The sequence below is a fragment of the Salvia splendens genome, chromosome 7 (assembly GCF_004379255.2).
Source record: "Salvia splendens isolate huo1 chromosome 7, SspV2, whole genome shotgun sequence".
In the NCBI taxonomy this organism is placed as follows: domain Eukaryota; kingdom Viridiplantae; phylum Streptophyta; class Magnoliopsida; order Lamiales; family Lamiaceae; genus Salvia; species Salvia splendens.
Window position 1 is genome coordinate 1,158,518 of NC_056038.1, and position 13,978 is coordinate 1,172,495.

Here is a 13,978-nt window from a genome sequence, read left to right on the forward strand (position 1 = left end):
CATAATTGTTCACACCAATTTTTAAAATTAGGCAACAAAAATTTATGATTTGTCCAGTCAAATTTTCCATTTGTAAATAAGGAAAATTTCGCGACTTATTGTCTATGGCCAAAAAGACAAATGCACATCAAATGTTCCTTGCGCCTCCGCCTTGTTTCGAGGCGCATGTTTTGAGTAATGGCATGTTTCATAATCCCAATAAATTCATCTAAAGTATATAAAATTATATCCGAATATGAGAATAATATCAAGTATTTACTATTTTTGTATTATTCAATCGATATTATGGAATGTAAAAGACTTTTTGTCTATATTCATGAACGCACTCAAGTTACATGCTACTAAAATAGTACTACTAGTAGAATACTAGTAATTAATTGTATTACCTCTAAAAAAGATAAAAGGAAAGAAGTAAGATTTAAAGCTCAACGAATTAATATTTATATAACAAAATGGGATCAAATTATACCAAATTTATTCAACTAACTTCTACAGAAGGATATTCTCGAAAATGAATGAAACCTTTTCTTTTTTTACGAAAAAACAATAAAAAAAGAGCAAGGAAAGCATGAGGTAGATAAACTTGCTAAGTGCTAACCATTTAAAGAAACTTCTTTTCTTTTTGAAAAAAAATAGAGAAAAAAATACGAAGAGGTCTCCAATTGAAAGCATGAGTAAAATATTTCTTTTACAATTAATAAATCAAATATTCACTAACACACAAAATTAATTTAAAAAACACTATTATTAACTCTTTTAAAAAACATTATATCACGAAAATAACGTCGGCCCAATACGACAAGCGCTTCCTCCACGTGGCGAATTTTTACTGGATTGTACTAACTGTAAATTAGATTTTGTCTCAGTGACCAGTAATACTTGGTCCAATTAAATTTGAATTCTGATATATTAATGTTAGGCCACTCTTTGTCAATTGTCACCCACTATTTTAATGAATTGTATAAATAGTGTATTTAGCTTATTTTACTCGAATTTAAATATCAAAGTCTTTTGATAAAAGATTCCCCGATAATAAAAAATGACAATTATTATATCATTAATCTCATTATTGTATATTTAAAACTGGAGTCAGAGAGGTTCATCACTAATTTCCATCTTTAATAGGAATAAGACTTTTTTTTCTCTCCTGATTTATTCTACAAAAAACGTTAGTTAGAATTAAATTCATTATTAATGGCTACAACATAAATATTTCTCAAATTAAAGGACGACTAGCTAGAACACTAATGAATTGGCTATGATGCGATTAAATATTTGAAGGTAAATAAAATAAAAAAACATACTATATCGAATAAAGCAAAATTTGATTTAAATTCTGATTTTCCTTTTTAGTTGTTTTTTTGTATATTCATGGCACAAAACTGGACTTGTAATTAATGTTAGAGTACATAATTAAATATAAAAAAATTAATAATTAGATAATATCCGTCACTTGCATCGACTCAACATTATTTTTAACATGTAACTAAAGTGCTGAGCCTATCAAAATAAGATAATAGTCAAATTTAAAAAGATAGTAATTTGTGGACTATTATAAAATGATTCCTTTTGAGTATAATATCATCATTTTTGCATATTCTATATTGGTAAGCCATCATTTTTATAGTGCCTGTGACAGCCCAATTTTCCTGTAACGTAAGATGAAACACACTATTCAACTCTCCCCGTCCCTCGTTAACGGCGCCGTCAATTCCCCATTCCCCTCAAAGCATAAAGTCACCCATAATTCGTAAAGCACCGCCGCCGTTACTTAGCGCCGTTACGAAACTCCCCCCGCTCCATCTCTCTCTCATAACTATATATGTAAACTGTAGGTACAGTTAGAGAAGGAGTGTTGGTGTGAATAATATACAAATTTGTATCGGCAAAATGTATGTAACAGGAATCCAATTGAATTTGTCATCAAAATTGTGTTTCTAGAAAGAGAAACGAACAAACGGATTGATCTAAGGCGGTGTCAGCTGTTGCTATACGTGAATTGCACATTTCAGTAGTTGTGTGTGTGTGTGTGATTGGATTCGAATTTCGATTAATGATCGTCGGTGATCGCGATCGGAAATCGAATGCAGCTATTTGAGCAAGGTATTGATCGATGTGGAGAATTTTGATTCTGCGAGATGTGATATTGTGTGATGTTATTTGGAGTTTTGCTTATTTGATTGATAAAATCGTGAATGTGTGGGATGGTGGTTTGCTTTATGAAAGTCTCTGAAAAGTTTGCTAAATTCTGTTCTATTAAGCTTTCACGGATATTGATTTCAGCTCTTTGGAGTTTTGTGATTTTCGGAAATGAATATTAATTGTGATTCATGAAGATTTACGCAATCTTTGCTTAGGAAGGTGAATTGCTTTTCTGCCTCTACAAATTTTATTTACTGCGCCCATGGTTTTTTTTTCCTTCTGAATTTGAGCTGTAATTGTAATAGCTTTTCCTTTTTATTGCTTCGCCTTCTACTCGAATTCGAAGCTCACTCGGTGTAATTTCGTGATTGAAGCAGAGTATTGTCGGTTTGAATTTTGAATTGCTGATTGAAGAATGGCAGGTGAATTAAAAAATTTCTATAAACAGGTCATCTGGTGACGGCTTTGATCCTTAATTTTCATGTACTAAATTGTTTATTTCAATCTCAGAAATAGCTATGGTTCATGAAGATGAGAGGGGGAGAAGGTTAGATCTTGAGGTTATCCCTGAGACTGACAAGAGACGTCGTCGGATGAGATCCCTGAGGAGGAAGGCCATGGCTGGTTCCACAAGAGGCGAGAGTTCTCTGAAGAAACGGAGTAGGCAAGTGTTGCATTGCCATTTCGCCTCGATTTCGACGGAGGCGTTTCTCGATGAGGGGGAAGAGAAGGCAGTGAATGGATTTCGTCAGGTTTTGATTGAAAGAGACCTGCTTCCAGCGCGGCAAGATGATTACCATACTTTGTTGAGGTATAGTTATCAGCCTTTATTTTCAACTTTGCGATAGAAAGTTGTGTTGTATTCTTATGATTTGAAAAGTAAAAAAGAAATCCATTTTTTTTGGTGAACAGAGACTTGAGGCCAACTTTTTTGTTCTCTCTTCTGTGTGTTGATTTTATGGGTATTTTTTCAATTATTAATAATAATTCCCTGCAAATTGTTTCGAAGCTTTGACTATTATCTCTTCTTCATCTATTTGTTTGAGTTAACTAACCATTATAAGCTGGCTTCTACTCTCTTTTGCTTACCTTTATTCTATTCTTGGAATAATGGAATTTTGTTCACATTGTGAATTGTGATGTATACTGATAAGTGGCCAAACATGTGGTGGCTGCTGACTGGTGGAAAAACATGTTTGGTTACTTAGTTTGAGAATTGGCAAAAGTCACCTCAATTGTAGAACTAGTGGAAGTGTGCATATGACTCAAGCTAGTGCCATCTAATTCATTTTCTCTGGCAGAGGACTATTGGCCTGAGAGGAGGCTGATTCTCTTGGAAAACATGAAATTTTTATAATTTACCTCCCTACCATTGGAAAGTGTTGAAGTTTTGTGCATGGAAAACCTTGGCCGAGAAAGACCTGCTATATACACAAAAAAAATTCTTGTGCATGTATGGCCTGCATTCTATTCTATAATAAGACATAGTAAACCTCAAGCTGTATCACTGATTCAACTTTGTCACGTTTCCTAGTCCATGTGATACCATCTGCATTGTCACTTATGATGCTTATGTAACTTAAGGTAGTTTAGCTGATAACTATTCCCCTAAGCAGATGAGATATTTGAGTACTACTGGGAAACTGGGTTTCCCTCAAAGCAAAAGATAATTTATTTTTTATAGTATTATCTAATGAAGAAATGGACTGTCTTTGCAGATTCTTGAAAGCTAGAAAGTTTGACCTTGACAAAACCCTTCATATGTGGGAAGAAATGTTGAAGTGGAGGCAAGAGAATGGAGTAGACTCTGTACTTCAGGTATCATTCTCATTTTTCTGGTTAACGCAAGGTGCTAGGAAAGTTCTTTGTACCCATATTTTAGACTTCCAACGTTCATTTCCCATTGGATATAGGACATTGCATACTCTGTTGATTTTTCAAATACCATTTATCTCACTGTCCATATCTGTACTGTTTCACATTTATCAACAGGATTTTGTTTATGAAGAACTTGAAGAAGTTCAGCTCTATTATCCTCATGGTTACCATGGAGTTGATAAAGGAGGGCGGCCTTTGTACATTGAAAGACTTGGCAAAGTTGAACCGAACAAGCTCATGAGTGTTACAACCGTTGATAGGTTCTTAAAGTATCACGTTCAAGGTTTTGAAAAAACTTTTGTAGAAAAGTTCCCAGCATGTTCTATTGCAGCCAAGCGTCATATTGATTCAACAACGACAATTCTGGATGTACAGGGCCTGGTCTGTACCAAACTAGATGTTTTAAGTTTTTGGTTCTATTATATTTTATCATGCTAAAATTATTTTGTCAACATTTATCATCTGATCTGAATCTAATGTGTATGTTCATCTAATGCAGAACTGGATGAGTTTTGGGAAGGTTGCACATGAACTAGTGACACGCATGCAGAGAATAGATGGGAACAACTATCCTGAGGTGCCTCAGCTTCCATTTCTTCAACAGAAAGGCAACTCTTCCTCTGAGAGTTTAAATTGAACTAACCCATTGTTTTTATTATGTTCAGACATTGCATCATATGTACATAGTAAATGCTGGTGGTGGATTCAAGTTTCTGTGGAATGGGGCTAAAGGCCTTCTTGATCCAAGGACCACAATGAAAATTACTGTAAATGATCCTCATCTCTTTAGATCTAGAACTCGATAGATTTTGAGAGATAACATGAAAAATGTTAATCTACCAAAGCTTACTCTCTTACAGGTTCTTGGGACTAAATATCAAGATAAGCTATTGGAAGTGATAGATGCTAGGTGAGAACCTCTCTCTGGTAGAGCAAATCAAGTAACAATTGTGTATTTAACTTTCTATTTACACAGTAAATTGCCAGATTTTCTTGGAGGTTCCTGCTCATGCCGGAATCAAGGTGGTTGTCTTAGATCTGACAAGGGACCCTGGACAAATCCACAAATGATGAAGGTGTGAATTTCGATATGGATCTACTCATACCTTTTAAGTATACATATGGAATTTTTTTGCTGGATCGGTTTCCCGTCATATCTTTTACACATAATTAGGGCTATCCAACTACTTGCAGCTGGTACACACATTACTGAACAGCGAGTCAGTTTATCTGAGAAAGACTAGCTTTTCAGGCAATCATGATTTTGAAACTAAGCTAATTGACAAGGTAAAATGAATTTTAGAAATTATTTATGCGACAATTTTTCAGTGAAAATAACACTAGAGTTATTCTTTTAACAGGGCTTAAGTAGTGATCTTTCTCCTGTTGGTTTCTCCGGGAGTGATGCTTTTGAGATGAAGCTGATTGATATGAAGGTAATAACTAATAACTATGCATCTTTTTAGTCACCCTCATGAATATGCAAACTACTTGTTCACATACTTAGCTATATGTTTTGCATCCATTGGTTTAAACTTTAAATTCTATCACTTGCATTTCTAGAGAACATTATTTTGAAAGATTATGTGAAAATTTTCTGTCTTGGTCCTTTAGTAGGTTTCAACTGAATTCCCTATATTCTTGTTAAGTTCATTTTGAGGCTTTAAGTTCTAATTTTGCCTTTCTTATACTTTCATGGAGTAATAAGAAAAACAGTAAAGCATCATTTACATGTATGCCTCTTTCTCTCTTTGACTTTGCAGACTCAAGAAACAATGTTGAGAGCAGAAACATATAAAGTAGATGTTGGCGATGAAAATCATTGTCCACCAAGTAAGTAGCCCATATCACTCTTGATCAGTTGACATCCGAGTATGATATAATTCAGATCACTGCAGATCAAAACTAGTAACAATATAATTCAGTACATAAACTTGGTAGATCAATTTTTGAAGGAAAAGAGTATTTGTCAGCAACATTCTCATTTAATCCATGCCAGAATTGACCACATTGGCCCCAGAACAAAGGCCTCCCTTGATCTCTTCTACAAAGGTGACGGATGTACTGTTGAGATTTCTAGCATGCATATGCTTTTTGATCGAGGGGCTGTTCAGGATGTTTTTCAACACGCAAAATGCTGAGATGCTAAAAGAAATCAATCACACTACCCGGTTACCAAATTCAAATTCTCCGGATGAACAAGACATCTGTGGAAGTTCCGAGGGGCTTGTCCATCCGTGTTGCCAGAAGTTGCAGCATTTGGAGAATTTGGTAAACGAGCTTACAAAAAGGCCAGCAAAAATTCCACCAGAAAAGGATGAGATTTTGCTTGAATCCATGAACCGCATCAAATCCATTGAGCTTGACTTGCAGAAGACTAGAAAGGTAAAACATTTTTCCTTTGCAATCCAATCTTCTAACACTTCGTTCTTAAATTTCCTACACCAACTTTTGGATTGATCGTTGTCAAGAACTCACGATTTCATCTCAGGCTCTCCTCGCCACAACATCAAAACAAGTGGAACTGTCTGAGTCATTGGAGAATTTGAAGGAGATCAGCTTAAAGGCGAGTCAATGGAGACTGGTTGCTCTTTTCATTAATAAAACTAATTTAAACTACAGAAAATGGAACAGATGAGATATTGATGATATTTCCATCCAAATGACAGGGAAGTAGAAGCTGTTGGATACGAAGCAGCAAGTCTCTACCTCACTGAACCTAACATTCATTCACTAACACCGAAGAAGAGTTTTCCCCGTATATATCCCTTATACTTCAGTCCTTTCCAACGCCCTGAGATTTTTTTCTGTCCAAACTAACCGTTATTCATATGCTCGGTGGATCAACAAACTCGAGGTACATTCTGTACCACTTCGCGTCGATCTCTCTGCACATCCGCATACATTTTTAGAAGTGCTTTTCTCTGTTTAGGTACTAAGCTTAACTGGTGTTAATGAATCCAGTTTTTGGTCCTGCTCCATTTTTTTTTATCTGGGAGCTGTAAGCTGTGAGCTGTGAAGATTCCAATTGAAATATCTGGAGATACTAGCATTACATACTGCTTCTTTCTTCATTTATCATAGTTTGAAGTAGTATTAATTAGAATAGTGGAAATATTTGAAGAATATATTGCACTTACATTTGATTCTGGGCATCTTTATTTACTTTATGAAGGTTTTCATGTTTTTATAAAGAATATTAATTACTCATTTAGGCCGTTGTGACTTGAACAACCTATTAGCTGCAAGGGAGATCTTAACAGCTAAGTTGCACTTCATCGTTTAAAGTTTTCATGTTCATATCCCCATATTTATTCAGTATTTCTGTTACGTGCCAAAATTCATATTTTTTTTGGCGAAATATTCAAATTTGAAATAATTAGATACTACTAGAATATTTATTAGGCATTCATGGTATATCGTGAACCATTTCTATTTGTATGTTTTATAATGTAGTAGTATTACAAGTTCTGTTAGATCCTTTAAATCTCTCTCACTAAAAAAAATACACCAGCCCCCTATGTTGTTGAATCAAAACCAACACAAAATACTACTCAAGTTGGATTGCAATTGAGAGGAAAATATATATTCCCTCCGTCCCAATTTAAGAGTCATATTTTGTCATTTCCGTCCATCCCAGTTTAAGAGTCCCATTTAGAATTTACCATATTTGGCCATAAAATTTAACCTTATTGTTGATGAAATTTACACTCAAATGTCATTACTTTCATAAAAATAAAACAAAATAAAATCCTAAACATACAAAAAGTCAAAAAGGTCTCATTTTCCACTACCACACTTCAATTATTACACACCACCTCACTTCATTTATTACACACTCCATTAATTTCTTAAAACTTGTGTCATAACTAAATCTTATTCTTAAACTGGGACGAATAGAGTATAAAAAAAAGCAATAAGAAACCAGGATGTACATTAGATCTCAAGATTAATTTTAAATCAGGCCACTCACATAAGACTAGGATCCTTTTAGTGTTTATTTTCTATTGAGGTTAAAATTATTTAAGGAGTTAAAAATTATGTTAAATTAATTAGTTTTAGATAGCTGAATTATTAGTAGTCGGTATTTGATATATTAGATTAATTATGCAATTAGTTGTAGTTAACTAAATTATTAAAAGTCGTATTTGGTATATTTAATTAATTATGTTAATAACTTTTTTTTTTTTGTTTCAGTATATTAATTTGTATATATGGTTCAATTATGAATGGATAATATGCAGTGTGTTATGTTGCTAATTCATCCTTAAATTGATAATTATAATTAAATGATAAATATTGGATAATTAAATAAAGGCACAAGATTATTCAATCACGGGTATCAATACACTGTAAAAAATATCAATTAACAACAAATTAGTTATAACTAATTTTTAAAAAATATCTCAAAACTTTAAATGCATATAACTATCTCGATTTAAATTATTTTTTACATAATATATCAAATTAAAGATAATTTCATAAGGATTCCAATGTGATCCTACATGCATATGTTTTGATGTTAAAATTTGATAATATTTTTGTGACAATATGAATATTCATATACCGCTACATACTGAAATTCAGTATTTACGGTAAATTAAAGTATATACCGTAAAATATAATATAATTATATATAAAAGCTATTGTGAAATATAAATATAATTATGAATAAAATACTCCCTCCGTCCAACAATAAGAGTCACACTTTGCCATTTTAGTCTGTCCCACAATAAGAGTCACACTTCATTGTTACCATAAATGGTAAACATGTCTCACATTCCATTAACTCACTTCACTTACATTTTATTATAAAACCAATATAAAAAAATGGGTCTCATATTCCACTAACTTTACTATTCTTTATATTTCTCTCCACAATAAGAGTGACTCCTAGTATGGGACGGAGGGAGTATATTTTATACATTTTTTAAATTATAAAATATAAATAATATTCTAAAAACTCAAATGATTAAGTTTCATTGATGTTGAAAGTCAGGTATGCCGCAAAAGTACTGTATACCGAACTTCATTACGGTATATTAAAAATGAGGTACGATATCTGTATGGAGATTCGCTATACCGAAAATAAGATATACCAAAGTTTGGTATACCGCAAATTTTTGTAAGGTAAATGTATAATTTTTTCGCATACTGAACTCATGGTAAGATATACATGATGGTGGTTTCGGTAAGGTATACCGTACCTACCCATCCCTAATTATAAATGATGTTTTTATTTGCCTTTTCTAGTTTTTGATGACTAACCATATACCCATGCAATTATAATTTTTAACTTTTGAAAATAAACACTATAAACTAAGACTAAAGTAAGTAATTCACGGTACAATTCACCGGAAGATCTCCTATCTGTCCCTCCATAACCACCCTACAACCTCAAGACAACAATTCATTGGAACAGAAAGATCTACATAACCTCTACATGGGCAACAAATTTTACCTTTTTTCTAGCTGCCTTAATCATAGTAGTCATACTCTCTCAGAAAGAAGATATGGTAAATGGATACATTAAAGCCTTTTTCATTAGGATCTTGAGATTCTCAATGTCTTTTGCCAGTAGGCGTGCTATATCCTCCTTTGGAACATCTTTTCTCGGATCTTCAGTCATGTTGAAAGTATTCATGTCGAAGTACCGCCTCGTGTGCTTTTTATGTCAACACCGTTCAATATATTCCCGTGAAAGTCTTTTGCTCGGTGTATGGCTCCGAGGCCATTAGTGATGGGGTCAAACACATTCTTAAAACCTGTCATGATGTCCATCCATCCACCAAGGCTTGTGATTACCTTATGACAGTATTCTTTGATTATTTGACTCTACATATTCTTCCCCTTTGTTCCTACTAGTTTATGCTCTAGCCACTCATCTAGAGAGTAAAGTAAATCCTCAACTAGGAAAGATTTATGATCCTCATCATAGCACAAAAGTTTATGCTCTAGCCACTCATCTAGAGAGTAAAGTAAATCCTCAGCTAGGAAAGATTTATGATCCTCATCATAGCACAAAATATGGAGGGTGTTGGAATTTTCTATTGCGTTGAAAGTGACCGATCAATGTAATAATCATACTCATTCTTGAAAATGGTGCACGGAAATGTTGAGTTTGACACATTGTTGGATATGATGATTTAGTTTAAAGACTTCATACGATCAGCCATTATTTCATAAGAAATCTTTCCCTCCATTCTATGCAAAATCATATAGTACAAATTAATTGTCCACTTTCACTTTATACTATAAATGATAATAGGTCACACATTCCACTAACTCATTCCACTAACATTTTATTACTCCCCTTGTCCCTCCTTAATGTTCCACTTTTGTCATTTTGGTCTGTCCATCATTAATTGTCCACTTTCACCGTTTTGGTCTGTCGCTCATTAATTGTCCACTTTTACTTTTTAGCATAAATTGTAAGTAGGTCTCACATTCCACTAACTCATTACACTAACATTTTATTATAAAACTAATTTATATAAGTGAGACCCCTATTCAACTAACTTTTTTAACTCACTTTCTTTTACATTTCTTAAAATTCGTGCCCGAGTCAAAGTGGATAATTATTAGGGTACGGAGGGAGTATAAAACTAACATATAAAAGTGAGACTCATATTCGACTAACTTTTTCAACCAATTTTTCTTTACATTTCTTAATACCCGTGTCGGAATCAAAGTGGACAATTATTGAGGGACGGAGGGAGTACTCCATTTGGTAATGGACCTGACATTTCACTAACTCATTCTCACTCACATTTTATTATAAAACTAATGTATAATAGTAGGACGACCCACATTGCACTAACTTTTTCAACCCACATTTCACTACATTTCTTAAAACTCTTGTCGGGATAAAGTGTGCCAAATAATAGCGGACGAAGGGTATATAATTCTCTGTCATATTGATATTTTGACCACTTTGTGAAGAATGTGTACAACAAAAAGAGTTGGAAACAAGTTTAAAAGGCGAAAAGTAGCCAGAGTTGAAAAGTGCACTCTATGAAGAATGTACATATTGCCTATTGTGAGATACCGATACTCTTACTTTCATACATATTGCTATGTGAGATACGATATTCTTTTGCTTTCGTACACATTGCCTATGTGAGATATGATACTTTTGATTGCTATTTGTTACATAGTCTCGTACACTTGCGGGTATACTTGTATTAAAATAAGTCGAGTCAAACAAAAAGGCATATTAAAGTGAGAATGGTATTATGTATTTCCATGACATTAATTCTCTATGCATCAATTTAAAAAAAAAGAGCTAAGAAGGACAAAAGGCATATTAAAGTGAGAATGGTATTGTGTTTTCCCATAACATAAACTCACTATGCATTGATTTAAAAAAAGTGCAAGAAATGACAAGAGGTATTTTGTTTTCCCTTGTCATTAACTCACCATGCATAGTGAGTTAATGACTAGAGGAAACATAATATCGTTTGCATAGTGAGTTAATGACAAGGGAAAGCATAATACCGTTCTCACTTAATCTGCATTTTTTTCCTATTTTATTTTTCCTTGTCACGAACTCATTAAATAAAAAACCCGAGGAAAAAAATCTGAAAACATAGCCCTATGTTATATGTCATACACACACAACACAATGCATTAAACTGAATCAAAATAGAAAGAAATTTAAGAAACAAACATTTACAAAAGATAGATAAAGCGACTAGGTGGCGAGAAGTACAGTGGATTTAGAAAGTACTAATAGAAATGTTGAAAATAAGAGTCCAAATAAAAAAGTGTAGTGGATTTTAGTAAGTTGTTGAAAGTGTAGTGGATTTTAGTAAATGTTGAAAAAAAAATCCAATTACAATTGTTTGTGTTAGTAATTCATTTTCATAATAAGAAAACATCGAAGGCTATTGATGGAGAGGCAAATGCTCAAAGCTCAACTCCGAGCTTGATAATTTGACGTGAACAAGTATCGAACATCACCATCTCTTTGCTCCTAGCAGTCCTAATTTTTCTTAGTATGTTGCTAAAGATTAGATTCTCACAATTTTTGTGCAATTACATGATTTCCAGTTTGTTTAGTGTTGTGAAAGATTAGATAATGGTAAAGAAATTCGGACAATCAGCATAAATAAACATCGATGTTTTGATGATCTAAACAAAAATAAATCAAGATATTTTACTTAGTTAAAAAAACATTACTAGCTTTTTAAGCTTACAAATAAGTAGGGATGTCAATCGGGCCGGCCCACCGGGTTTCGGGCCAACCCTACTCGGGTTGCGGGTCAATCGGGTGCGGGCTAATCGGGTTGAGATTTTTTCGGGTTATAAAAGTTCAACCCTAACCCTAAACGCTCGGGTTTCGGGCTGGCCCATCGGGTTAATCGGGTTGCTACCGATAAAATTAACATGCGATCAATCCAATAAATAATGACGAAAATTAGTTATATTTATAAAATATAAATATTTAATTATGATAAATTTGAGATATATACTTAAACTCAAACACAAACATGATCAAATACTAATATTTGAGATTTGTGTAAAATAAAACATAAATTTAAATATTTTAAAGCATGTTTTAAAACATGTTTTACTAATTTAAATATTTATTAATGAATTAGAAGTTTCTAATTTATTTATTTATTATTATATTAATAAAAATTTAATATATAATTTATATGTTTAATATAAAATTGAATGTTATTTTTTTAGTTATCTATATTATAAATAATCAATGAAATTGTCCAATTAGGAGTCAAACAAATAGAACAATAGAAATTTTATCGGGTTTTCGGGTCTGACCCTAACGGGTTGCGGGTTAATCGGGCTAGAAATTTTAAACCCTAACCCTATAAATTTGGCGGTTTATTCGGGTCAGCCCACGGGTTGCGGGCTGCATTGACATCCCTACAAATAAGCAATAAATAAGACGCCGTCTGTGGGAATCGAACCCACGACCACGTGGTTAAAAGCCACGCGCTCTACCAGCTGAGCTAAGACGGCTTATTAATGAAACACGTTTCAGTTTTATTACATCTTATAATAGATTTTAAAATATTAATTTCACTTGTAACGAAAATATTAATCTCATTGATGCAACACATCTCACGATTTGTTTACATGTCATTATTAAATGATCTTTCAGAAAATAGATTTATATTCAAAGGGAGGATGTATAATTACATAACACTAACATGTCAATCTAAGATAACAAGTTGTATTGCTACAATGTTCCAAAAAATTAGTCTTGATTTTAGGCCGAGCGGTGTGATGAAGCTATCAAAGTACAACATACATCTCTAGAATTAACAATATACTAAGGTTGAGAGAGTTATGATCAAAGGAAACAAAAAAAATCAGAAAATTTCAATATATACTCCCACAAAATGAACATATCACCATTTAAGAACATAACTAATTATCAAAATAAATTCAAATCAACGGTCTTGCTTACATATAAATGACACTAAGGGGATTCATTTGAACTGTAGCAAAGTAATCCCCGCCCTTGACTTGGACGACTTCGACCTTGGCACATTCTGACCCCTAGGCCTCGCCTTCACGCACACTTCCCCCACCTCCTTTTTGGAGGACAGATCGTAGACGAACCAAGTACATGCAAAGTCGATGATGAATAGAATGTCACCCCACATAGACCAGGTTCCTCTTTCCAGAGTCATATAATGGTGGAGGGAGGTTGTTCGCAAAATTTTCCCATTGTTGTTCAGCAATGTTGTAAGAGAGGAGACATGGTTTGTAAAATTTCCTTTTGTTGTAAAGCAAGTAGTGATAGTATACCATAACAACTTGGTCGGTCCACTGAAAGCAAGAGATTGGATGGGGACAATCGAACTCGCCATTATATATCCGAGTTGTATATCTCACCCCAACCTTCTTGTTCAGATGAATATCCTGTCATCCTCCAACGGGATGGCAGGATATTCCATGCGAGGCAAGTTCCTAGAATGGGGACGGA

The 13,978-nt window shown here is 33.6% G+C and overlaps 1 protein-coding gene and 1 non-coding gene across 5 annotated transcripts; one reads left to right on the forward strand and one right to left on the reverse strand.

Moving 5' to 3' along the window:
- The first annotated feature begins 1,647 nt into the window (after positions 1-1,647).
- On the forward strand, positions 1,648-7,214 carry LOC121740881 (phosphatidylinositol/phosphatidylcholine transfer protein SFH9-like). 4 transcript variants are annotated; one of them, XR_006037690.1, is made up of 16 exons: positions 1,648-2,103; positions 2,517-2,564; positions 2,653-2,953; positions 3,861-3,960; positions 4,135-4,401; positions 4,520-4,597; positions 4,686-4,787; positions 4,881-4,930; positions 4,997-5,096; positions 5,215-5,307; positions 5,382-5,456; positions 5,784-5,853; positions 6,020-6,405; positions 6,512-6,586; positions 6,690-6,877; positions 6,953-7,214. XR_006037690.1 is itself a non-coding variant. In XM_042133532.1 (15 exons), the coding sequence occupies exons 2-15, from the start codon at positions 2,558-2,560 to the stop codon at positions 6,735-6,737; spliced, it is 1,752 nt and encodes a 583-aa protein (XP_041989466.1). In that variant the 5' UTR covers positions 1,648-2,103; positions 2,520-2,557; the 3' UTR covers positions 6,738-7,214. The 4 variants fall into 4 exon arrangements, 1 of the variants encoding a protein (XP_041989466.1); XR_006037689.1 differs by having other exon boundaries at positions 2,520-2,564; XR_006037691.1 differs by having other exon boundaries at positions 2,520-2,564; positions 6,985-7,214.
- A 5,718-nt stretch (positions 7,215-12,932) lies between these two features.
- TRNAK-UUU lies at positions 12,933-13,005 on the reverse strand. The gene has a single exon. It is a non-coding gene; the product is annotated as a tRNA-Lys (tRNA).
- Between the last annotated feature and the right edge of the window lie 973 nt (positions 13,006-13,978).

Bases quoted from the DNA above. Each gene is read 5' to 3' on its own strand.
- LOC121740881 (XM_042133532.1), top strand. The intron at 5,308-5,381 runs GTAAAATGAATT...TTCTTTTAACAG, and splicing joins AAACTAAGCTAATTGACAAG to GGCTTAAGTAGTGATCTTTC. The intron at 6,406-6,511 runs GTAAAACATTTT...ATTTCATCTCAG, and splicing joins ACTTGCAGAAGACTAGAAAG to GCTCTCCTCGCCACAACATC.